The 25,567-nt window shown below is 43.9% G+C and overlaps 2 protein-coding genes across 3 annotated transcripts in view; one reads left to right on the forward strand and one right to left on the reverse strand.

Annotated features, from left to right (window-relative positions):
- The window catches only part of COL4A6 (collagen type IV alpha 6 chain), a 122,938-nt gene extending 105,572 nt beyond the window's left edge, over positions 1–17,366 (reverse strand). For both annotated transcript variants that reach the window (XM_075259421.1, XM_075259420.1), the window contains exons 1-2: positions 17,126–17,366; positions 16,992–17,043 (exon numbers count right to left, since the gene is read on the reverse strand). In XM_075259421.1, the coding sequence (XP_075115522.1) occupies positions 16,992–17,043; positions 17,126–17,136 (63 nt within the window). In that variant the 5' untranslated portion in view covers positions 17,137–17,366. The remainder of the gene's footprint in view (positions 1–16,991; positions 17,044–17,125) is intronic.
- Positions 17,367–17,938: 572 nt separating this feature from the next.
- The window catches only part of COL4A5 (collagen type IV alpha 5 chain), an 89,220-nt gene continuing 81,591 nt past the window's right edge, over positions 17,939–25,567 (forward strand). The window contains exon 1 of the mRNA XM_075259479.1: positions 17,939–18,253. Coding sequence (XP_075115580.1) covers positions 18,179–18,253 — 75 coding nt within the window. The 5' untranslated portion in view covers positions 17,939–18,178. The remainder of the gene's footprint in view (positions 18,254–25,567) is intronic.

Below are 25,567 nucleotides of genomic sequence, written 5' to 3' on the forward strand. Positions count from 1 at the left end.
TTCAGGAGTAATGGACGGCGAGGGCGCTGATTTCTCGTAGGAATGTTTAGCAGCGTCCCCGTCACTAATGTAATGCCTTATTAGGGAAAGTTTAGCTTGACCAGCTCGTGAAAGATACCGGAGAAAAGGGAAGAATGTCAGGTTTCCAAAATACATCGACTACAAGGTTTATAACAAGATTATAGTAACATCCAGGCAAAACACGACCATTGACTGACCTATACTAGTCTTCAAAACAAGAATACCTAGTGTACAAATGGCGAAGACGACTGTGACACCAAGGGACGCAATTCTGCTATAGGATTAACCTTAGCAGGTGTATAACCCGAGTAGGTGGACATTTGTCTTCCTTCCTCCATTGCATAGCTATCACCTTGTTCTTTCTTGGCCGGAGGTTCATACGTCTGGAGTTATAGCGTAGTTGTGGGGGTGAGCGTGAGGTTCATCACCAGATGCGAGTGAGATAATCCGTAAAAGATTCCTGCTTTAGTCTGAAATGTCTGTTATGTTGTCGTCTGCTTTAAGTCATGGTCCGTCCATGCAAAATACATAATTTCCCAATTAGTGGGTATTTAGAGCAGGACTCCCGCAGTTTTGACCATGAACAGGTCCATGACCCTAATTGGCGGTACATAGTCGTGTATTCTGCACCACTTTACTAGAAGGGAGATGACAGGCAATGTACTCTAGGAAATATCTGCCTATTATCTACAATATATGGAATATACTGCCAATGTCAGTACAAGACTGGAGGTCAGTCCGATAAGGAGACAACTATCTAAGACCATGGGGAGAAGAATCGGGAAAGGAGACTACAGGTGTCGGGAAGAAATCCAGGCCGACCAGTCTCAAATTAGACTAAGCCTAGTTTAAAGCAAGTCTGGCGTAAACAAAATTGCTTCTAAGCCTCTTATATGCTGATGTAAGGGCAGGTATCGGCATAGGGCCAATCTTACTGCCAAGAAAACCAACATTTATTTCATATGGAAATGACATGTTTGGTGCATTCGGGCTGTGTCCACATCTGCCTGAGCACCCGTATTTCCCCGTGATCACCACCCAGCAAAGATTAACAGGAACAGATCCCAATGTGTGGCAGACACGGTCATGCCCAGGTGCACAGAACAGTATATATGTATACAGATTTAGGCTAAGGCCCTATGTAGAAGGCCTCAGCAAAAAAGCGCTGCGGGAAAAAATGTGGCCTTGGATAGAGCCGACTGCACATGCCCGGGCCACAAGAAAATGGCCGCTTACACAGTAAGCTGGTGTAAGCGGCCATTTTCTTGTAGTCTGGGCATGCACAGTCTGCGCTGCCCAAGGCCTAGAAGACTGAAACCCAGGACAGAAGAAGACGACGCAGGGAGAGGGCGTTCCAGACGAAGATGGAGGCGTCTCTGGAGATTTCTCTCGCAGCATTGGGGACGCCCCCAGTGCTGTTTGAGTACCGAGGACAGCCCCCAGTGCTGCAAGAGAACTCATTTGCATATTGAAGAAAACCTGGATTTATACTGAATGGCGAGAAGACATCTAAAGGTAGGAGAAAAATAGACTTTCTTAAGGCTATTCCTACGTATTCGTCAGAAAAAAAAGGGTATTCAATGATAGGATCCCTTTAAAGCAAGCAGCTGGCAGTGGTGTCAAGCTGTGCTACCTTCCACCACCTGCACATACCTACATAGATTTCCAGTAACAGCCCACATTCACATTTATCACCCTACTCTTTGCATTATCTCATATCCAGCTGAAAAGCAAATGACGGACACAGACAAGAATCCACCAGCTGGTATAGCTTTCCCATAGCACGGCCCCGTTGTTGTTCAGTACATTGATGTAGGTACGGTCTGCTATTTGTAAGGACATTGAAAGCGATGAGGACTTCACAAGAGATCTCCTGCTTTGATAAATTGCACAGGATTGGGGTCAGTAATCCTGCCGTAGCTAAAGAAAAGAAGAATAATACTGTGCAAACGAAAGCAATGAGACTCAACTGGAAGAGAGTCAAAGCAGGTGTAAGCCAGAGCATGGCGGGTGCCAAACCACCGCAGCGGGCACGCGTCACAAGGAGGGAGTCTTACAGGAAGGCTACAATTCAGGAGTAAATATCTCAGTGCTTAGTCTGGACACTGCTAAACATGTAAATGTGGTATTCAGCACCATTACCAAATCCCGCGGTCACCAATAAGGCAGTGGCCTTACTCCAATCTAATGACCGGGCTGAATCGCTGGAGGCAACAATATATTTGTGTAGTGATGACCACAGACCTACAAAATCTCCCGGCCCCCTTATAAACATGGACGCTTGGCTCGGTCAAGTTCTAGTCAATGAGAACAAAAGAATTAGGCATGTCTGATTTAATAGGGTCCTTCTTTCCCGCACCATCATCTGTGGCTTCCAGCCTGAACTAATCTCCTCTCAATGGGACAGATCACTTTTGGGATCACCCCCTTCAGCTATAGCTCCGTTATACTGTTCAGAGGTTCGATCTGATTCACCACAAATCTCTAAGGTAAGAGCACAATATGGCCGTCACGTGTCTGAAACCTTTCCAGTGGCTGCAAAATATTGGTAACATTTCAGTTTTACTCCTAAAACCAGGGCCATGTCTCCATCCGGATTGTATGTTCTTACCCAAATATAGGAACAAAGCTGCGGAGCTACACAGATTGAGGAAGATTAGCCAAAATTTTGTGCAGCCCTTCCCCCAACTAATACAGAAAGGCTGATTTCACACTCAGCGGGTGAGATTTACTGAGCAAAATGTGACCAGATTCTGGAGTAATTTTCAGCAAAAAACCCCCCAAAAAACTTGTGCAACATTTATCAAGTGTTTTAGACTCTTTCACCACTTGTATGAAAAGAGAGCGGCTTAAGAGTTAGGGCGGGTTCAAATCTGCGCCCTGGTCTCCGCTTTTAGGTTTCCATCTTCTGCCGACAGGAGACGCAAACCCGGCAGTCAGTGTCCGCCTGTGAGCGTTCTGTGGTCTCCGCAGCACACAGGTGCACACTTTGCACACCCATTCAAATGAATGGGTTTGAAAAGTGACTGCCAGTTTCCATCTCGTGTCCAGTTTCTCGAGCAGAAGACGGAAACCTGAAAGTGGAGACCGGGGCGCAGGGGTGAACCCGTCCTAAGCATGGTTTATCAGAAAGGAGCAAATTTTAAGATGCGCCACTGTTGGACTCCGTGAATGGAAACACAAACGCAAACCATAAAAAGTGAAACATTTTTGCAAATATAAATAATGTAACTTGTTGCAGTGATTTAAAGATTTCCTTCAACCATCTTAGCGGTGACATTCTGTTGTCTTGATCGGTTGCAACAAATACAGCCATGAGTGCAGGAACGGATTCCTTTATTGTCACTTTATCTTCTCATACGTGTAATGTCCCTGCCTAATAATTTGGTAACAATAATGAAATCATGGCTGGGTTTATGGCAAGTCCCAAACCCTAAAAAGTTAATGCATTCAATGTCGTATCCATTGACAACTGATCAAGACAACAGAATGTCTTGGAAATGCTGCAAAATCCTTATTGATATCTGCAAAAATGTTCACCTTTTCCACAATATCTAACTATGTTCATGTGAAAACCGCTCTTAAGTCTCCCACATGGGGGTCAGTGCACAAAGAGAAATTACAGAATAAGTTAAAGGTCCTTACTAGCATCAAAATGAGCAAATACTGTTACTGTCTACTTACAATACACTGTATAGGGTAAAAAAAATAATTTGCTGACCCTCAAGACCTAAATACTGAGAAATGCTCAATCATTTCTGTTTCATTTTCTTGGAAGTTATTCAGCACTGACAGGTATCAGGTATTCGCCTTATTGAACTATGTCAAGGCTCTGGCTTGTACCTGTGTCTCATTCACATTCGCAAGGAATCCAGCCTGGCATCCCTCCCCTCCCCCCTCCATTCAGTGAGATTTGCTCTAGATACATTCCATGATGTCATAATTACTAGATATCCTATATCTGGATTGCTTCAAAGGAATAGATAGCAACAGTTACAAGTCATGTTCGTGTGATGAATAGGACATTTCTTGTATATCAGGAATCCGCCATACTGTTCTGTTCAGAAGAATGATATAGATTGTATGCACAGGACAGAACGTGACCTGCTCAGAAATATTCCATATGAAATGAGACATTTAGAAATAATTTTACATTTCATTCAGGGAACCTGTCACCATTTTCTGTCCAATCTACCAGCAGCGTGCTACCGAGCAGAAGGAGCGGTGGACATTGAGATGCGGATTTGTCAGAAAAGAGTCAGTAACTTATTAATTGCAATCTCTGCTCTCTGTGCTTAGGAGTCCAGTGGGCGGTCTTAGCCTTCCCAGGATTTGCATACATTCAGACAAATTTATCTTTGCACCGTATTGGTCAATGGATATGAAATGTAAAGATTGAGAGTCCTCAGTAGTTGATACCTTTTTTTTAATGGCCAACAAAAAATGATGACCTATTGCAGAAGCTTTGGGAACTTCTAGGTTCCTTCATCAGGCTAGCAGAACACAATAGCTGAAGGCAAGCACTGACATTTTTTTTTGGACTTATGTGTTTGCTTGTACTGCTTTCCATCAATTGTGCATCAAACACTGTATTCCTGTATAAATGTGCTTGCCTTCACATATTGGGTTATACCAGCCTGATGAAGAGACCTTAGACTTGAAAGCTTGCAATGTCATCATTTTTTGTTCGCCATTAAAAAAAAGGTATCAGCTACTGAGGACTCTCAATCTTTACATTTCATACATTGCAGACGTCGCTGTCAGTCATTGAGTAGATGTCCAGGAGAACCTATTTGACAACCCACCCTCTAGAACAGGGGTAGGGAACCTCAGCTCTCCAGCTGCTGTGAAACTACAACTCCCAACATGCTCCATTCATGGGAGTGCCAAGAACAGCAGAGCGAGTATGCATGCTGGGAGTTGTAGTTTTGCAACAGCTGGAGAGCCGTACGTTCCCTATCCCTGCTCTAGAAGCAAATTGGGCAAACCTGACGCATCAACAATCTAATTTCAGTGGAATTACCGACAAGGCGCCGCTCACTGGCTGTAGAGGTGCAGGTTCCTGCCAGTGTCAGCTTCAGCAAAAAACAGGAACCTGCACTGATAGGGTCAACCTTGCATGATCAGTGCATTCTCCATAAAGACTGAAGTATCTGTGATGACAGTCACCAAGGGATTTTGGCATTGCGGAGGAAGGTTTTTTTGCTGCAATGTGAAATGTTGGTGTTGCTATGGGTATTATGGGTGCACTACTGTGGTATTTGGTAGACACTGGTGAGGGTATTAGGTGCGCAGCGGCATTTATTTGGCACTCTGTGATGGTATTCATTTGTTGTTGAGGCCCCTGACATTGCAAAAGATCGACTGGCGAGGCGCAAGTCAAGTATGAGAAGCCTCAATCTAATAAGTAAGATGGCCTCCAGACTCACGGGATATAAGGATCCTTGTCGTTCTTGGGGAGATAAGCCACGGCCAAGAATCGATCAGCTTCTTCCCCATCCACATTCTTATATCTGACATTTTACCGTGATGCCATACGCCAATACATACGTCATGTTATATTTGTGACTTCTTCTGTATTATAATTTTTCCGCCATAAGTCAAACGTGCCAATTTTTTCCCCCTTTTTTCCCTCAATGTACTATCGCACTCTTATCCCAAACATGTGCAGAAGATCACTAAGACGTGTGAAAGTAGACTTTGAAAGCGATTCTTCCGCGCTGTGTAACATTCACAGAGCCGTGCTATCACATCAGGAAAACACAACGAAAGTTTCCTGGAGATTTCCATTTACCAATTGAGGTCTTGAACAAAGCAGTGACTTTAGGCTGGGGCGTTACAATACAGAACGTCTTATATTCACGGTTTGTAAGGCTCGCTACCAGGAACCGTGTTGTACCTACCGGCATCCAGTCGCAGCTACCCCATATGTTCTGTTATATGGGATTCTCTGCAATGTGTGATTCCCTATAGAGCCTGCTATTCCGACACACCATTGAGGCCAAGCGATTCTTTTCAGTTGGCCGCTCAGAAGTCTGGAATAGTGTCAGAGCGTTACAGGCCAATGTAGAAATACAAAGAGACAACCTTCCTGTTCCACTTGGCTCAGCTATACATAACTTAATCCATAGACTGTAATCTAACAAGGATTTCTACTTGCACATCGCCTAGTTAACATATGTTTTATTATATAGGATAGTCTAATGACTTCTATTTGCAAAGTTTTATGTAGAAAGCATACACACACGTATAAATATACATGTGATTTCTGTACATACACAGAAATACATACACACTTCTGTATACACACACAAAATCACTCTGTATTGTTAGAATGAATGAGAATGCAGATACAGATTCATGGCTAGGTGCACAACCTCCTTCCACATGAGTTTGGGTATGTGCACGCTTTGTAAGCCATAGGCCCCATGTAACAAGAGTCCCTAGACCGTTCCCATTTGCCTGGTTTTGCTGGACGACCATTGCTCCTGGGACTGGAGCGTGCACTGACGGATGCCATTCTTCAGACGTCAAAGTTTGCGTTCCAGTTCATACTCCATCTGCCTGGTGCTGTTGGGTCTAGACTTTATAATATATTGTCAGTATTTATAAAGAAGTCCATAGACACAAAGATGAAAATGGATGAAGACGAATCTGATCTATGGTTGTAAAGGTGGACACGCCACAGATTCTGTTCGGAAGAAATCGTTACTGTTACTTTCAGCACAATTATGTTCTCTATTGTCAAGTGGGCGGTCCCTTCCTTTCTGCAGCAGCCTAGAACCACCCACCTGACAGACAGCAACGTGTGCTAAACAGCAAAGACTGCTCGTGAATAGAGATGAGCGAGTACTGTTGGGATCAGCCAATCTGAACAGCACGCTCCATAGAAATGAATGGATGCACCTGGTACTTCCGCTTTGACGGCGGCCGGCCGCTTAACCCCCTGCGTGCCGGCTACGTTCATTCATTTCTATGCGAGCGTGCTGTTCGGATGGGCTGATCCCCACAGTACTTGCTCATCTCTACTCGTGAACAGTAGGGTCTAGACCAGGGGTAGGGAACCTTTGGCTACAACTACAACTCCCAGCATGCTCCATTCACTTCCATGGGAGTTCCAAGAACAGCAGAGCCAGTATGCATGCTGGGAGTTGTAGTTTTGCAACAGCTGGAGAGCCGAGGTTCCCTACCCCGGTCTAGAGAAAAAACCCTAACAGAATCAATGATGTGGCACCTAATGAAGGAGGCAATGAGCTGGAGAAGTTGGAGGCGGTGAAAGGTTCTCTTTCTAGTAATGGCGGTCTGAGATCACAAAGCGCACCAAAAACATCTACCCACGTGTATTTCTGGAATTGATCTTAATTTGTGCCAAGAAAAGGGGCACAATGACATACTGGGTAAAAAATGACACACTGTTGAAAAAACCCCAAACTTGTAGTAAGTTTGTGACATACTCCAACACATGCATTATTCCACAGATATGCAAAATGCACCCAGGTACCCATGCACCCAATGTATCATCTCACAGAAGCAGCAACATGTGCGGACATATAGGACACCTACAGACCCCACAGTACATTGCAGGCACTACTACAAGGATCCAAGAGCAGAAATCATCATAATTAGACCTTGTAAACCTAAGACACATCCCGTACAGTCGTGCCGCATCCAGGTTAGATCATATCCATTAGACATGCAGAAGTGTGCAGTGGAAAATCTGACATAGAAGCACTTGACAATGCTCTTGATAAGGGAAAACACAGCTGAGGGAATGGCCGAGAGGCATTCTAATATCAGAACAAGATCAGGACAAGTCTGAGCAGAACATGCAAAATAAATGAGCAAATGAAGCCAAGATTTGTCTCTTATTATCCACTGGGAATTTACAAAACCAAGCACATAATCTGGGGCCCTGTTTTCCCACACAGCTTCATAGAAAAACGATGAAATAAACTTTGATATACTGGAGAATACGGCTTTAAATAGATGGCGGTCGAACACACGGGTCCCATTTAAAGTGGTGGGTTTCATATATAAAAGGGATATTTCCAATATAGATTCTTTCCTTACCCTCTTCACGAAATCTCCCATGATATGGATAGGGAGTCAATGGGGAAAGTTCAGGGGCTATAAGCCTATCCCAAGCATAGTGTGAGCTGGATGTGCGAGGCCGACAACAATGAAACAAAATGTATCAATCAAACGAATGGCCGTAAATGTAGATGTTAAAACGGTCCTTAATAAAAGCCACTTCCGTCTTGGGAAGATCTCGAGTCGCGGATATCCTTGCCCTGAATGCGATTGCACACGGCGTAGCGCTGAGCAGAGCCAGGACATATGGTTTTAGGGGGGTGAAAAGTTTGAAATGTGAAAATGTGGTTAAAATATTGGTCATCGCTTAAAAGGAGAACACAGAAACGTTCTGTGTCAATGTGCATTCATCTGCTATGATCTGTTTCCAAATGTAGCTTGTGGTCAAAAGTAACCACAGAACAGCATATTAACCTTTCCTCTGGGACCGAAGCAAATCATTACCAGACGGCGCGCTGGAATCTTACTGCTGCTCCATGAAGTCTGACATTTACATGGAAGATCAGGTGAATTTTAAAACCGTTCATGTAAAGGGAGAGCAGCAAAATAATTCACATAGGAACATTGACATTGGTGAATAAGGTCCAAGAAATATATGGAGAAAGCTCCATCGAAAGCTACAAAAACATTTAGAAAAATTATTTATTTTGTATCTTTTCATTGTTTTTCTTTCTAAGCATTGGCATTTCACTCACTACAATGGCGGCTTCTATTACAGTCCCCACTATTATAAACACTATATAGTCTCACCTCTCCATTCAGACAGGGATCCAGCACAGAGTCCACGTCAGCCAATCAGGAGCTGAGCAGTAATGATCAGGTGAAACGGATAACAACAACCATGGATTGGCTGGTTGGGATCCAACTCTCCATCCACATCAGGGCCTACATTTGTGAGTCTTTGTTGGGATAGGGACATGGCTAATGGACAATGGTGGTGACTTAAAGGGATCCTATCATTGGATAGCCTTCTTTTTGCCCTAACACGTAGGAATAGCCTTAAGAAAGACTATTCTTCTTCTACCTTTAGATGTCTTCTCTGCGCCGCCGTTTGGTAAAAATCCAGGGTAGAAATCCGTGTTTTCTTCGGTATGCAAATGAGTTCTCTCGCAGCACTGGGGGCGGTCCTCAGCACTCAAACAGTACTGTGGGCGTCCCCAATGCTCCAAGAGAAATCTCCAGCGATGTCTCCATCTTCTTCTGGAATAGCTTCTCCCTGTGTCTTCTTCCTTCCTGGCTTTCAATCTTCTAGGCCTTGGGCTTTGGGTAGAGCCAACTGCATATGTCCGCGCCCACAAGAAAATGGCCGCTTACACAGTAAGCTGGTATAAGCAGCCATTTTCTTGTGGCCCGGGCATGCGCAGTTGGCTCTGCCCAAGGCCTAGAAGATTGAAAACCTGGACGGAAAAAGACACGTGAAGTGGCCGTTCCAGAAGAACATGGAGGTGTCGCTGGAGAGTTCTCTTGGAGCATTGGGGACACCCCCAGTGCTGTTTGAATGCAGAGGACCGCCCCCAGTGCTGCGAGAGAACTCATTTGGATACCGAAGAAAACCCTGATTTCTACGGAACGGCGGCACGGAGAAGACATCTAAAGGTAGGAGAAGAAGAGCCTTTCTTAAGGCTATTCCTACGTGTTAGAAAAAAATGTGATTTTAATGGCAGAATCCCTTTAAGCAGTTTTTTTTTTACTTTGTAACTTAACTTCAATGATATCACTAAAAAAAAAATGAAAAAGTAAATTTTTTTCCTCTGTGGTTCGTCCTGATCAGTGGTCGAAGAAGCCAAGAGTCCTGGGAACCCCGGTTCGGAAATACTGGTGTAATCGATGAAAATTGACCATCATGAGTAGCCTATGCCAAGCACATGGTCCACATCTAGAGAGCGCTCGCTACGGGGCTTAGATGAAATCATAAGTATATCAATGACCTATTATGCTTATGATTTGGAAAGCCTAACCAAGTCAGAGCCAAGGAGTGTTAACAGCTTATTCAGAAGGATAATTAAGTTGCAGATATTTCCATTCTCCATCTGTTACGAGTTAATTGCTGTAATTTACTAAGATAAAGACACTTTTAGCGTGACACTGGGAAGAGCATGGCGTAGATTATGTGCCAAATATCACTACAAGTAATGGAGCGGCCACCAAAGATTTTCCATTTTACAAAAGTTATCTAAAGTACACGGCATTTCTTTGACTTGATATTGGTGCAAATGTGGCATTTTTGGAGCAATACGACACTTCTAGTTTTTCAACTTTCTAGATAGGTGGGTATGGATCCTCGCAAACAGAACAGCTGGTGCAAAAAAAACAGGCACCTGAAGTTGTGTTAGCAAAAAGTCTTTAGAGCTCAACCACATCAGACATCAGAGGAATGAAACACTCGAAGGACTTCTGAAGCACCATATCCGCCCACATACACTTACATGGAGGGGTTGTAGACATACCAGTCGTGCCTTACCAGGGCATGACACAAACTCTGATAAAATAAGTTAGACTGGGCATCTTAGGACAAAGTAGGGTGATATGGACTACTAAATGTCAAACAAAACTAATATAAAACTTCTAAAGTCTCAAGTTAGGATGTTGAAATACAAAAAGCAGTATGGTCTAAGACCGCCTGACCCAAGGAAATGCATGGACAACACTAGAAAGTTTCTGTTCCTTAACACTGCATGCACTGCTATTTCAGCAAAGGTATGTTTAGGCGAAGGTCCCAGATTGTAGAAACACAGCTTTTTTTGTTGCAGATTTTGTTGCGGTTTTTTTGAGCCAAAGCCAGGAGTGGATTGAGCAAGAGGTAGAAAGATAAGAACTTCCTATAGATTTACCTTTCCATTTGTAACCATTCTTGGCTTTGGTTAAAAAAAAACGCAACAAAATCTGCTACAAAAAAAAGCTGCGTTTCTGCAACGTGGGGCTGAGGCCTTAGAATCAGAAAAATTAATGCGCTTTGAGGGAAAAAACAGAGTTTTCAAAAATGCATGTGCTGTTGAAGAATTTGCAATTTGGAACATGGAAGATCCATGAAGAGCCCTTAAAGGGATCCTATCATTGGATTCCCTTTTTGTTTTTTTCTCCCTAACACAGAGGAATAGCGTTAAGAAAGGCTATTCTTCTGCCACCTTTAGATGTCTTCTCCGCGCCGCCGTTCGGTAGAAATCCGGGTTTTCTTTGGTATGCAAATGAGTTCTCTCGGAACACTGGGGGCGTCCTCAATGCTGCAAGAGAACTCTCTAGCAACGTCTCCATCTTCTTCTGGAACGGCCTCTCCCTGTGTCTTCTTCCATCCTGGGTTTCAATCACCTAGGCCTTGGGCAGAGCCGACTGCACATGCCCGCGGCCACAAGAAAATGGCCGCTTACACTGTAAGTGGGTGTAAGCGGCCATTTTCTTGTAGTCTCTTACACAGTAAGTCTAGAAGATTGAAATCCAGAATGGAAGAAGACACAGGGAGAGGCGTTCTAGAAGAAGATAGAGGCATTGCTGGAGATTTCTCTTGCAGCATTGGGGACGCCCCCAGTGCTGTTTGAGTGCTGGGAACCGCCCCCAGTGCTGTGAGAGAACTAATTTGCATACTGAAGAAAACCCGGATTTTTACCAAACGGCGGCGCAGAGAAGACATCTAAAGGTAGGAGAAGAAGAGACTTTCTTAAGGCTATTCCTACGTGTTAGCGAGAAAAAAAATTAATCCAATGATAGGATCCCTTTAAGTATAAAACGGCTGTGAAGAATGGTCATAGGCTTAATGTAAATAACTTAAAGGGGTTGTCCGGGATAAACTAAAAATTTAACACTAAGCTAACCCCCTCCCCCACCAACTTTCTAATTTACTCACTGTAAAACAAAATGTTACATGGCGTTCACACTGCCGAGCACTTTGTTGCGCCATTACACAGTGCACGGACGCCACCTAAACAGACTATTCAGAGGAATGGAACTAATTGCCAGTAACAGAAATTTCAGCAACAACTCTTGCATATGTGAATATACTCTACAATCAAAATCCTATAAATGTATCAGAAGGAAATGATCATGATGGTGGAAGTAAGAAGACATGCTGGTTATTCCAGACAGAGAGACGCAAACATAAGGATAGGGGCTGGCGGGGGCAGAGATACAGACAGAGATGACCAGGCAGCCTGGGATACAAATAGAAGTACAGATATAGAAAGAGACATTCTGTAAAAAGTCTGCCCTGTCTGGAAGGTACAAACACGTGTGCAATAAACACAGAGAGAATGTCAGCGATCGGACACCTACAATGTAGGGATAGACGATTACAGACAGGTACTGACTGGGCCGATCACAATGACATGTTTTTGTCCATTATACGAACGCAAACGTTGGCGGTTTCCCTATAGGTATAATGGAAGCAGAAAGTCTGCAAAGGAAACCTCTGCAAATTCTCTGTGAAAAGCCGCAATGCATTGCCACCACAGTTTTTCTTGTAGCACTTTGTTGCTGCGAGACATTATGTGGGGCCTTAGCCTTACCCTTTGTTCACATTCCGTCCGAGGAAGTCTGCATGGGGACCCCCCGAACAGAATACCAAACGCAATTGCAAGCGGTGTGCAGAGAAAGCACACGGATCCCACAGACTATAATGGAGTCCGTGTGCTGTGCGCTGCCTGCACGAATCATGCGGAAAGTAGATTGTGAACGACTTTGCTGTCCTCATGTTCTGTGCAGAGATATGACAGCAAGCACACGGACCCCATTATAGTCTATGGGGTCCATGTGCTTTTACTGTACAGCGCCTGCAATTACGTTTGTTATTCCGTTCGAGAGGGTTCCCATGCGGACTCCCCCGGACGGAATACAAACGCAGATGTGAACCAACCCTTGCAGAGATATGTATGACTGGCGCTGTCCCTTTCATGTCTATGAGGTTTGCAGGCTTAGTTTTATGCTAGTTGTAATGGATTTCTCTTTATGCTCCACCCGATACTTTCTGCTTTTTGTTTTCAGGAAGCTGAGTGAATAAAAAACATTAAATGTAATCTCTTGCACAAGAGTGATAAAAGCTTGTAATATTATTTATAACTAGTATATTTTTAATACATTACTGTCTTTGCCAAGCACAGTGTAGCAGCATTGTTCCAACAAGCCTATGACTTCACCTCTAACCAGTCCCCTAATATAACTCACCCTATACTTAGTTGTACTTTTCACATGAAAGTACATTTGCCCCACAGGCAGTACATTGAGATCCGCTATATACTACCCGCCACAGTAATATCTGATCACAAGGTAGGTTTCTATAGCTAGCCAAAGAGAGGAGATCTCACCAAATTCAGCAGGATACCAGGTCTACAGCAACCAGCAGACACAATAGGGAAACAGAGATCAGACCGGGTGGAATTCAACACTTGTAATCCTATTGAATCCATTATTTGTCACCAGGTGTTAGTGGAGGAGAGAGAGGAGATAGCTATCAGCTGAAAGTTATATCACATCTATGGCCGGCCATAGGCTATGGCTATATGGTGCTTTGGTCATGGGTAGGACTGATCTCATGTTGCAGCCGAATCTAGAATATGCAATGCAGGTACATTAGGGCGAGTGACCATTGTGTACATTCTTCCATGCTTTTGTCTTGCATTATTAAGCCAATATGTATTAAAGATGGTAGATAATGTACAGATAGTAACAACATTCCACCCTACAATAATATCATACTATTGCAGCTTGTCTCTATGTGATACTCATTTACCTTTAACAATATGTTAGTCTATGGGGAAGGAAAAGAACCTGTTAACCATTTCACATGGTCAGTATTTTGCATCAGTATTTGTAAGCCAAAACCAACAGCGAAACCCGCACAGAGAAAACTGTAAAGGAGATTTGTGTTCTTCTCTGTTTTGGACCCACTCAGGTTTCCCCTCTTGGGGTCTGCTTGGGAACCTGAAAATGGAAACCCAATCCGCTTTATATACTTATAGGACTTTGGACCTCACATGGGATTGTGGAACTTCTCTTTGGGCTTAAAAATTCTGCAACCGTGATCCTGCTTTACTAAATACAGTTATACTGATAGGTTCTCTTTTATGGTACGGGGAAATGATCACTATTAGAAGAATTCCTACTTATAGGCAAAGAATGTGCAGAAGGTATGAGAACAGCTACTTGCAAGTAACTACTCAGACAACAATACATGGAACTATTTCATAACTCTACAATCTATCTCCCAAAATGATGTAAAGTAGGTCAAGTTCCTGAGCAAACATGTGAGTTGTGGAGGCAGGAATCCTAGCAGCGCACCGCTTTGATATCAAACATTGTCAGAATTATTATCTGTGCTATTGAAAGCCAAGTCTTTTGGGCCTTGGGATATATATTGCAGAATATGAGCAATTGATCAATGCAATGTGGATAGTAAAAATGTGCAAACCCAAATTTTGCACACTCAGTGGTCAGAAGTCACGGGCAGGTGTGTCCCAGTGCCGGTTGTATCGGATAGGACGCTCAAACAGTGTGACGCGATGCGGCCTATGGCGCTGGTGTCGCCAGGATATCTGAGCAGTCTCATGCAGACCGGTGCTCATGAACATGGCAGCACATTGTGAGTTAAGTGACTTTGAACGTGGGATGATAATCGGTGCAAGATGCATGGGGCATAGCATTTTGGAGATTACTCGAGAATTTGGGTTTCCAAGGTCAACAGTGTCTCGGGTGGACCTGCAATATCGCAAAGACAACATTGACAGCTGCGTAAACCAGCGCACCGGTCGACCACAAGTATTCGATGAACGACTGTCATGTCACCTCCGCAGAGTTGTATGGGGCTCTTGACAGTCTACCGATATGAACATGGGGCGCCAGGACCTCATTTACACCAGAACTCCACCACAAAGGCTTCAACGGTCAATGCCCGACCCATGTCCCTTTGCTGACGCCGCAACACAGAGCTTGAAGACTGGCATAGGCGCAGGTGTGAACTTATCCTTATATGAATATTATAAATAATGGTAATAAAAATGGAAACCATTCGTTCACATGAGAAAAAAGACGGGAGTTCTATATAATGTATAGTCCAGTAGGGATAGCAGATAGCCGATGTCCCCTTATATTTCAATAATCAGTGTAGTGTATCTCCACAATACCTTATGTGTAACTACTGAATATCATGAAGGGTTAACATTGTTGTCAATTGTTGGTAAGTATGCAATGTACATTGACTATTTGTTAGGCTGATCTGATGTAATAGGCACTTACACGATCATTGACAGTACCTACAATTGTAAGGATTCTCAAATTCCATCAACTGCTGTTTATTGCCTCAGTTCAGTAGTTACATCATCTAGATGAAAAGAGACAACCACTTATAGATGCTGCTATATATGTATATATATATATATATATATATATATATATATATATATATATATCCCTATAGGTGTCCTGGGTTGGAATCTGAATGGGCAATACATAGTTAACACTGAATACCATGTGCCACAATGTTATAATTCTTATAATCAATACCACTAATATAGTGAATTGCCTTTGGTTAGGAATCTGTTACCATCTTCCTTGTACTGGTTACATCCCATTCTGTTACCTGTGATGCAGGACAAGCCCCCAGTAGCCCTGATAACCCATCTGTACCACCCCATCCAGGAGCAGATTGGCCATGGAGAGAGAGTGCCACAATTCCTGCCCCATAAGAGATGTCGTATCACAGCACACCCGCCCCCAGAAGAAGCAATGTCATACAGTGAAATGTGAGCCCAGGTGGACGGTCATAGACAGAACAAGACCAGTCTGAATTAGACTTAATTCCTAATTATTATGGCCAGGGCGTGCAGGGGAGAAGTTCGATATCTATTATAGACTATAGAAAGTGGCAGCGCTGTCTGCAGCTTGTGAGACTGGCAGGGGGGTGTAGTCGGCAGTCACTGAGCCCCACACAGAATTAACTCAATGAAAGCTGAGGCTCTGCAGAGCTTTGTATACGGTATAGCTCATAAATGGAGATAGTTTATGTACCATGAGAACAAGGTGCAATAAAGAATTCAGGTAACTATTGAGTTGATCCAATAAACATCAATTGATAGAACCTGAGGCTCCATAGAGTATTGCATATGGTCCATTATAGCATCAGTTCAGTGCATATTATATCATGAGATAAGTGCATATTATAACGTCAGTGCATATTATAACGTCAGTGCATATTATATAGTCAGTGCATATTATAGGTATATAGTCAGTGCATATTATATAGTCAGTGCATATAATGTCAGTGCATATTATATAGTTAGTGCATATTATATAGTAAGTGCATATTATAGCATCATTGTATGTTATATAATTGGATCAGTGCATATTATATAATTAGTGCATATTATAACTTCAAACCAGTAAATATTATAATATTAGCTCATATAATAGTATCAGATCTGTGTCAGACCAGTACATATTATATCACCAGTGCCTATTACAGTATCAGATCTGATAGCACATCAGTATAATATTATAAGACCAGACCACTGCACCATAACAAATACTCAATGTACAATCCAACTACTAAGCTAATATAATAATCACTGTACATCAGCTATATCCCTCGCCGTCCCGGACATTGCCTTGGTACCAACTATTGATAACAATGTTAACCCTTTGTAGCAACCAGTAGTCAAACCTAAGGTGACATAGAGGTGCGCTATGCTGATGATTGATCTATAAGGGGACAGTCAGTCAGTAATCCTCTTATATAGCACCCAGCTTTCTCTCTGCAGGGAATGGAACGGTTTCCATAGTTTAATACAATTCTTAGGACTTTATTCTCAGCATTACACCCCTGTCCCAGCTCCTTCTCCCTCCCCATCATAGTGGACATGTCTGTCATGAGGAGATAGTACTGAGGTTAATAAACTCACCGCTTGCACCAAGTCGGCAGCAAGAAGCAGCAGCAGCAGCAGCATGCAAAGTCTGGAAGTGAAAGACATGGCAGGATTATTACACCTGCCCCCCATCACTGCCCCCCCACCATATCAGCCTGACTAGTACTCACCGAGCCCTCATCTCCTGGCAGTCACCCCCCTGAGTCTTCTGCAGCTACAATGGTCTGTCCCGGGGGCTCATTGAAAGCTTCTTCACGGAGCTGATAAAAGTAAGTCTAATGGGGGGGGGGGGCAATACAGGTAAGGAAGGGTTAAGGAGGAGCCGTCCAGGGTGAGCAGGGGCAGATTCCCTTCCCGGGTCGGGATACTGAAGTGTGACCAGAGCTGCCTACACTGAGCTCGGAGGAGAGCTGGCGTCCATAGACTGGAAGGTTAGGCATGGAGGAGGGGGGCGGGGCCGGGGGTGTCAGTCACTGAGGAGTGGGATTTGGGGACGGCTGAGGGGAATCTGCTGTAGCCTGTGCTGTGGCCCTATATCACTGGGACTATATTATACCTTATCTATATCTATCTATGGACAAGAGTTACCTCAGACTCCCATTACACATGACCAATGTAATACAATGTATCCAAAGCCACTCCATAAAGTTTCCAGCATCTGATTGTATCTCTATAGACACAAGATATCAATGACAAAACCCACAAAACCGAAGGAAAAGCCCCATTCACACCCCGCGTTTATTCCTCACAAATATATAAGGAGAAATATTAGTTTTTCAATCACAGGTTTGAGGTCCCTCCGCAGACAAAAAGTCCCCACTTGTAGTAATGGCATGCGGCGGTGTCTTTAGGAGACAGGGGGGCGGGAGTGGGTGTAGGGGATGGGTGGGCTGTGGCAGGAGGGCTGGAGTCACACAAAAAATCTAAGGAGTCTCTCCATGAATTTCGTGAAAAGCCAGTGCAGAGGCCACAGCTCTGAGGGAGCCGCAGGTTTTTTCTTTTAGCCTAGGGGAGATGCTGGCGCGGAGGGATCCCTGAGAAAGTAGTGCGCCTTGTAACTCCACTAGGAACAAGTTTGCAGTTAGTTTGCAGAAGGCAGAGTTGTAGCCCAGGTCTGGGGTGGCCCCTGTGTCCTGCTGCATCTCCTCCTCACCAGAATATGTCACATCCCCAGGCTGTGCCTTCTACTTGGAGCTGAGACATTACTGGGGGGGACTTGAAGAATGAGGTTGGGGCATTTGCACAGTCTTGCTGTCCTAGCCTTGCTGGTGCACTGGGTGCAGAAGGCAGAGCCTGCGGTAAGTACCCAAATCCTCTCCTCTCCCCTTCTTCCCTTGTGCAGTGCATGGACTACTAGATGACATGTTGGAGGGTGTGCAGAGCTGCCCCTGTCTTATATTTATAAACCTTGTAACTCAAACCCTCTGTCCCTAAAATAGTGGATTGTGACCTCACCATGACAAGGAAGAGGCAGGGGGCTATTTCTGTCATTTTGGAAGAAAATGGAGCAAGCTTGGACCTTTACTGTAAAGCTTGGTTAGAGAAAGGAGGCTAGTTTTGGCTTTTTTTAGGGTTCTAGGCTGACAGCTCTCACCCCACAGCCTGGAGGCTTGGAGGGCTGATGCTGATCTCTAAGGAGGATTTCTTCTAGATTTGTTCTTTATCTTTGGATGACTTTTATTTAGTTAAACTTTTTATATCATTTCAATGAGACAGGAAAGAATCCTAAATATGTTGAATGAGGGACCCTAAATATTTATGATCAGTGGTCCTAAATATATTGAATGAATGATCCTAGATTTGTTTAACCAGTGACCCCTATATATGTTGAATGAGTTACATTAAATATGTTGATTGCATGACACTAAGTATGGTGAGAATGACCCTATATATGTTGAATGAGTGACATTAAATATGTTGATTGAATGACACTACATATGTAGATAGTGACCCTATATATGTTGAATTATTATATATATATGTTTCTATCTTAATCATTGACCCTATATATGTTGACCTCAAGCTTATTACATCAGACCTGTCCCGAATAGGTAACATCCCTTTTATCTTTATTATACACACTATAAGTGAATGATTTCATTGCTTTCCTCCTTTCATCCCCTTTATGAAATGCAATCCTTTAACTTCCATTACTTTTGATGCCGGTGATCTGCATCCTACTTGTAAGGCTCTTCGGATGCTACAACTCCTAGCCTGGGACTGACAAGACATGCTGGGAGTTGCAGTTTCACAACGGTTTGGATAGATCCCTGATTTCAGGACTACATTCCCATACCAGACGAAGCAGTGTCTTGAATGTATTCTTCATTGAGATGCATGACCAGATAATGTATGAACACATGACCGGTGGGGATCAGCCGCTATCATTACAGGTATCTTTAGGATTCTTACAATGTTAGTGGCATATCCTTCAGGATCACATTGTATCGTCTTCTGTAGATAACATCTCAAAAATAACGTGAATACACCCAGACTGTAGATTTGTTCTGCTGCCGTGTGTCCCAGTTCGACATAGTGTAGGTATATGGAAGTGGATTAGAGTAGGAGGAGACAATTACCTGTATGGTACTGCAGTCAGAGCAGCTGAGGTTAGGCCTCTAAATGCCACAGGGAAGCATCCCGGAGCAGTCCCAACATGCTGCAAGGATGCAGGGACTAGAAAAGCTTCATGTCGGAGAATAGAGTCCATTAATTTTTCCCTGTTCACATTTCCCCAGGTAGTATTATTAGATTTTTCCATGTACAATCTGTTCTTTTTGCATTTTCCGTTTCAGTGTCACTCTTGATAAGGTTTGTCATGTAAGTAGCATATACTCGTACTAGGACAATGAAACACAATGATTACTTTCAGAAATATGAACAATTTTCAATAAGCACCATTGCAAGTGAATTAACTCAGCACCAAAAGCTTTATTTCACTAAGAATAATGAAAGCTACAAACTTTTCCAATAGTGTATACTGTACTGTATACTGCAATATCCTTGTGACCTGGTGAACAGTATAGGCGGTAGAATCATGAGCGGAATCCATTAATGCACAGTTACAGTGTATAATATTATAGATTGTACTGACATAGTCAACTGAAACCTAACAAGTCTGGAAAGAAAACGGAGTGTCACATTATAAGTATTGGCATACTTCTAAGCTGATCGTGCCAATCCTCCTTCCCATCATTGGTATATAGGGCACCTGTCATGAAGAACATGATATCAGCAGGCATCATGTTATAGGGCAGGAAGACAAGAGCAGATTCATATACAGGTTTGTGGGAAAAGATGAATTCCTTGTATTTTATTCATTAACGTATCTGTCTTTCTGGACTTAGGAGTCCAGTGGGTGGTAACAAAAGGCTGGATAAGATTGCACGTCATCTCCGAGCTGACAGGTTCTCTTTAAGTCATTTCATGGACAAGTCTATTTTCATTGAGAGTTCAGATCAGAACTGTCTAGAATTTTTATGACGTGGGAATGGACGATAGTTTGGGGTTATTTGATACCTCTAACACAATGGCTTCCCATCACTTTCTTTTCACCTGTTACCAAGGTGCGGTGAAGCGGCCGTCAATCACATGTCGACAAGAGCAATTCACCAAATTTCCACCATTCACTGGAAACCCCTACAATGGCCACATCCACTTGTTTTATCTGACGTTGTCAAACAGACTGGTTGTCAGCACACTTATGATTTTGCTACTGGCATTATTCTCGTCTGTGGGTTGATTCCATACATCCGGCCATAGTGAAATGCTGGAGGGAGACTGATACAAGAACTGACCCCATTGTGTTCTTTGGGATCATTTTTGGCATTCAGAACATCAGTTTTGTCACTGGTTGTATCCCTGTGGTGGATAGAAAGATGCAGGATACAGTTATGGACGCCAGACCTCCTTTTAGCTGAGCCCACATGTTGTGTAAAAACTGCACTTTTGTTGCAGATTTTTCTGTTATTTTTGAGTGAAACCCAGAATTGCACCGATCAGAAGGGAGAAGTGCAAGAGCTTCCTTTACATTTCCATTGCTTTTGAAGCCACTCTTTGCCTTGGCTGCAACAAAATACTCAGCTTTTCTGCAACACGTGGCCTCGGCCTAACTTATTTTACTTTCTAATAGACTTCCTCTCCAGAAGAAACCTCCTATTAATTGATGTTGCTCACAAGTAGTCACTTTAGCCTAAGGCTGGATTCACACTTGCATTGGAGTCTCTGCAGAATTTGCTTAAAATTGTCAGAGAGAAAAGTCCTGCCTGCAAGGAGGACTTTCATCTCTGACAATTTTTGGTGGAAACTTGACTGACCCCATTAGGGTCCCATCACATGGAGGAAAATGGTGATGAATTTGGTTTGGAATTTCAGCGCTGAATAAGAAGCCTCCCAAGGAGGCTTTAAAGGAACCCATTGAAATCAATGGGAGGCTTTTTTTTTTCAGCACTGAAATTCCACACCAAATTCAGCGCCATTTTCCTCCATGTGAATACACCCTAATAGTTTAGTTTCCGCATGCAACCGTTTTCAAAGCAGACAGGGTTTCTATCTTTTGGGTCGGCCCGTGCGGACCCAAACGATAGAAAACTGCACGCCAATGTGGAAAGAGCGTAAGTGTTTCGGCCAGGTTTGCAGATCCCTTCCCAGGAAAAGGACATATTGCTGTCTGTCCTATGATAATGCCCATAATACATCCTTCAGACAGGTTGCCATATAAAACATGGCTATTTTATTCATGAGTCCAGTTTTCAGGGCATTAATAAAGTGTGTGGTACAAGGCAGCACTGCAGGGGTGATTATCCGAATTACCATAGTTTCCAAAGTGGGACAAGAAAACTGCTATCTTACAAATTCCTCAGGAATCCACCCTTTCTATGAATGATTGTTTCCCACAGGTCTCTATGACGCTGCCTTTATTAATAAACCTGAGGTTCCCAGCGTGAAGGGTTACCTCCTCCTCCCATAGAGTGAATATTGGGTAACTAGATAGAAAGAGGTTGCTGGAATCAGCTGGGTTTAGCAAATAAGTTATAGACAGATCGTTACATTGTTTCCTTCTTGTCCAGTGAGGATGTGATTGAGAACTGGCAGAGGATACATTTCACTAAATCTGCATTTACTTTACAGTAATGTTACAATGTTGCTGCTGCTTCTATGTAATATCTTTTAGCAATGTGAAGAGTAAGAGGATACTTTTTACAAAATGCCAAAAGGAAATTTCTACTTATAAAATAAGTCGTATAAATTATATAAGCAAAGTACATCCATTGTATATTTATATACTGTATAGGAATACATAAACTATAGAAGATGGATGATAGGAGAGACTACTGCTTGCAAAACAGAGAATTAGGCCACTACAGGATAACCTGCCGGGCTTGTCCAGTTTATAAACCTCATCTCTTATATCCTACTATGGAATCTTAAGTTAATAGCGGAGGTGTCCTCTTCCGGATTATTATCTCTTGGCTGCAGTAGATCATATACAAAGTCTGCTTCTCCCTCCAGAGGACTGGCCTTGCATTACACAGCTCATTGATATGAATGGGCCCTGTGCAATGCTTAATTTCCCCTCTGGTGGCGCTGCAAGGGAATTGAACACTTACTGTCAGTTTTTTGCACACTACTGATGTAGGTCTCATTACTGGGGACACTTTATGGGAGCATTTTATCAAGTTTGGATTAGATTATCCAAAGTGTAGAAAGTTAATCCCAACTTTTAATGGACAGAAAGAGGGACAAAATGGGGGCGAACTGCAACAAATTTAGCTCCACCTACTTCTAAATTGACCCCGCCCATCCATTTTTCCATCGGGTACACCCTTCACCCCACATCTCTACCTTCACAATACACCCAAGCACCCCACAGTACACTCATGCACCCCACATCTCCCCCCACACACACAGTACACACTGCACCCCTCATCTCCCCCTCACACACAGTACACACTGCACCCCACATTTTTCCCCCCACAGTACACTCATGCACCCCACATCTCCACCCCCACACACAATACACACTGCGTCCCACATCTCTCCCCCCACAGTACACCCACGCACCCCACAACTCTCCTCCACTCACAGTTAACCTTGCAACCCACATCTCCCCCCCCCACAGTACACCCATGCACCCCACAGTACACCCTGAAGCCCAAATTTCCCCCCACTCAGTACACACCTCCCCCTTACACAGTACACCCTACATCTCGCATCTTTCCCCCCCACACAGTACATCCTGCACCCCACATCCCCCCCCCAGTCCACCTTGCATCCCTCATCTACCCCCCCAGTACCTTAGACCATGCTTCTCTCCATCTCTTGCTGGATTGCATGGGATACTAAGACACGTCACGTGACGTCTGACATCACACAGGTCCTTCTGAGTACAGTAGTACAAGCTTTCCCCGATCATCCCCCGTTCTAATTGCAACCTTTTATCTGTTATAAGAGCGGTTGGTGATCGGGGGAAAGTTTGTTAATAAGTAAAACACTTCAGGGGCAGAGCGGGACATGCGGTAAGCCATGCGGGACAGGAGTATAAAATCGGGAATGTCCCACGGAATAGTTGGGGGCTATGAGTTGATGAGTCTATCAAAGAACCCAGCATATCAAGCCACTCCCACAGATTAATAGGTTGGGGTCCCCTGAATTAAACCCTGCTTTCCGCTTGTCCATGCCTTATTTGCAGAGAGATCACCTTTTTTTTTGTCAGTATTTCAAAGCGCGCTCCCACATCTTCATGTATACAGGTGTTCTCATGTAATATCTGACTCGTGTTCACTCATTCATTCTCTTACACCTCAGCACATTCACCAATGTGATCCCAAAGCTATTTGTCTCCGTTCTTGTGCCCTCATGTTACCTTCTGGAAAGCGGAAGTAAATCTGTAATATGTGTAAACATGGCTGGAATGCGATCATGTAATTGTTTTATATCGAACAACATCTGAGCTTCAGACATATTACATGGACAACGCGTTGTATTACATGATATTCTACCACCTGTACTGCTGGTGTGTACTATCTCATATACCTGCAATCAGTTACTTAACTACATTGCCAATAATGCACTTACTAATGGGAGAACAAAACTTTTTTAAAGGGATCCTTTCATTAGAATCCCTTTTTTCTAACGAACACATAGGAATAGTCTTAAATAGAGATGAGCGAACAGTGTTCTATCGAACACATGTTCGATCGGATATCAGGGTGTTCGCCATGTTCGAATCGAATCGAACACCACGTGGTAAAGTGCGCCAAAATTCGATTCCCCTCCCACCTTCCCTGGCGCCTTTTTTGCACCAATAACAGCGCAGGGGAGGTGGGACAGGAACTACGACACTGGGGGCATTGAAAAAAATTGGAAAAAGTCATTGGCTGCCGAAATCAGGTGCCCTCCATTTTAGACGAATAGTGGATTTCAAATCCGGGTCATATGAGAATGTGAACTTTGTGACTATGAGACAGGGATAGCTGTACAGGCAGGGATAGCTAGGGATAACCTTTATTTAGGGGGGAATGTTATTAAAAATAACTTTTTGGGGCTCTATCGGGTGTGTAATTGTGATTTTTGTGAGATAAACTTTTTCCCATAGGGATGCATTGGCCAGCGCTGATTGGCCGAATTCCGTACTCTGGCCAATCAGTGCTGGCCAATGCATTCTATTAGCTTGATGAAGCAGAGTGTGCACAAGGGTTCAAGCGCACCCTCGGCTCTGATGTAGCAGAGCCGAGGCTGCACAAGGGTTCAAGCGCACCCTCGGCTCTGATGTAGGAGAGCCGAGGGTGCACTTGAACCCTTGTGCACCCTCAGCTCTGCTACATCAGAGCCGAGGGTGCGCTTGAACCCTTGTGCACACTCTGCTTCATCAAGCTAATAGAATGCATTGGCCAGCGCTGATTGGCCAATGTATTCTATTAGCCTGATGAAGTAGAGCTGAATGTGTGTGCTAAGCACACACATTCAGCTCTACTTCATCGGGCTAATAGAATGCATTGGCCAGCGCTGATTGGCCAGAGTACGGAACTCGACCAATCAGCGCTGGCTCTGCTGGAGGAGGCGGAGTCTAAGATCGCTCCACACCAGTCTCCATTCAGGTCCGACCTTAGACTCCGCCTCCTCCGGCAGAGCCAGCGCTGATTGGCCGAATTCCGTACTCTGGCCAATCAGCACTGGCTAATGCATTGTATTGGCGTGATGAAGCAGTGCTGAATGTGTGTGCTTAGCACACACATTAAGCTCTACTTCATCGGGCTAATAGAATGCATTGGCCAATCAGCGCTGGCCAATGCATTCTATTAGCGTGAACTGAGTTTGCACAGGGGTTCTAGTGCACCCTCGGCTCTGCTACATCAGATTGCTACATCTGATGTAGCAGTGCCGAGTGTGCATCAGATGTGTAGTTGAGCAAAACTGACTCAGCACTGCTAAGTCTGCATTCGCATAGGAATGCATTGGCCAGCCTTCGGCCAATCAGCGCTGGCTCTGCCGGAGGAGGCGGAGTCTAAGGTCGGACCTGAATGGAGACTGGTGTGGAGCTATCTTAGACTCCGCCTCCTCCAGCAGAGCCAGCGCTGATTGGTCGAGTTCCGTACTCTGGCCAATCAGCA

The sequence above is a fragment of the Leptodactylus fuscus genome, chromosome 11 (genome assembly GCF_031893055.1).
Source record: "Leptodactylus fuscus isolate aLepFus1 chromosome 11, aLepFus1.hap2, whole genome shotgun sequence".
Taxonomy (NCBI): domain Eukaryota; kingdom Metazoa; phylum Chordata; class Amphibia; order Anura; family Leptodactylidae; genus Leptodactylus; species Leptodactylus fuscus.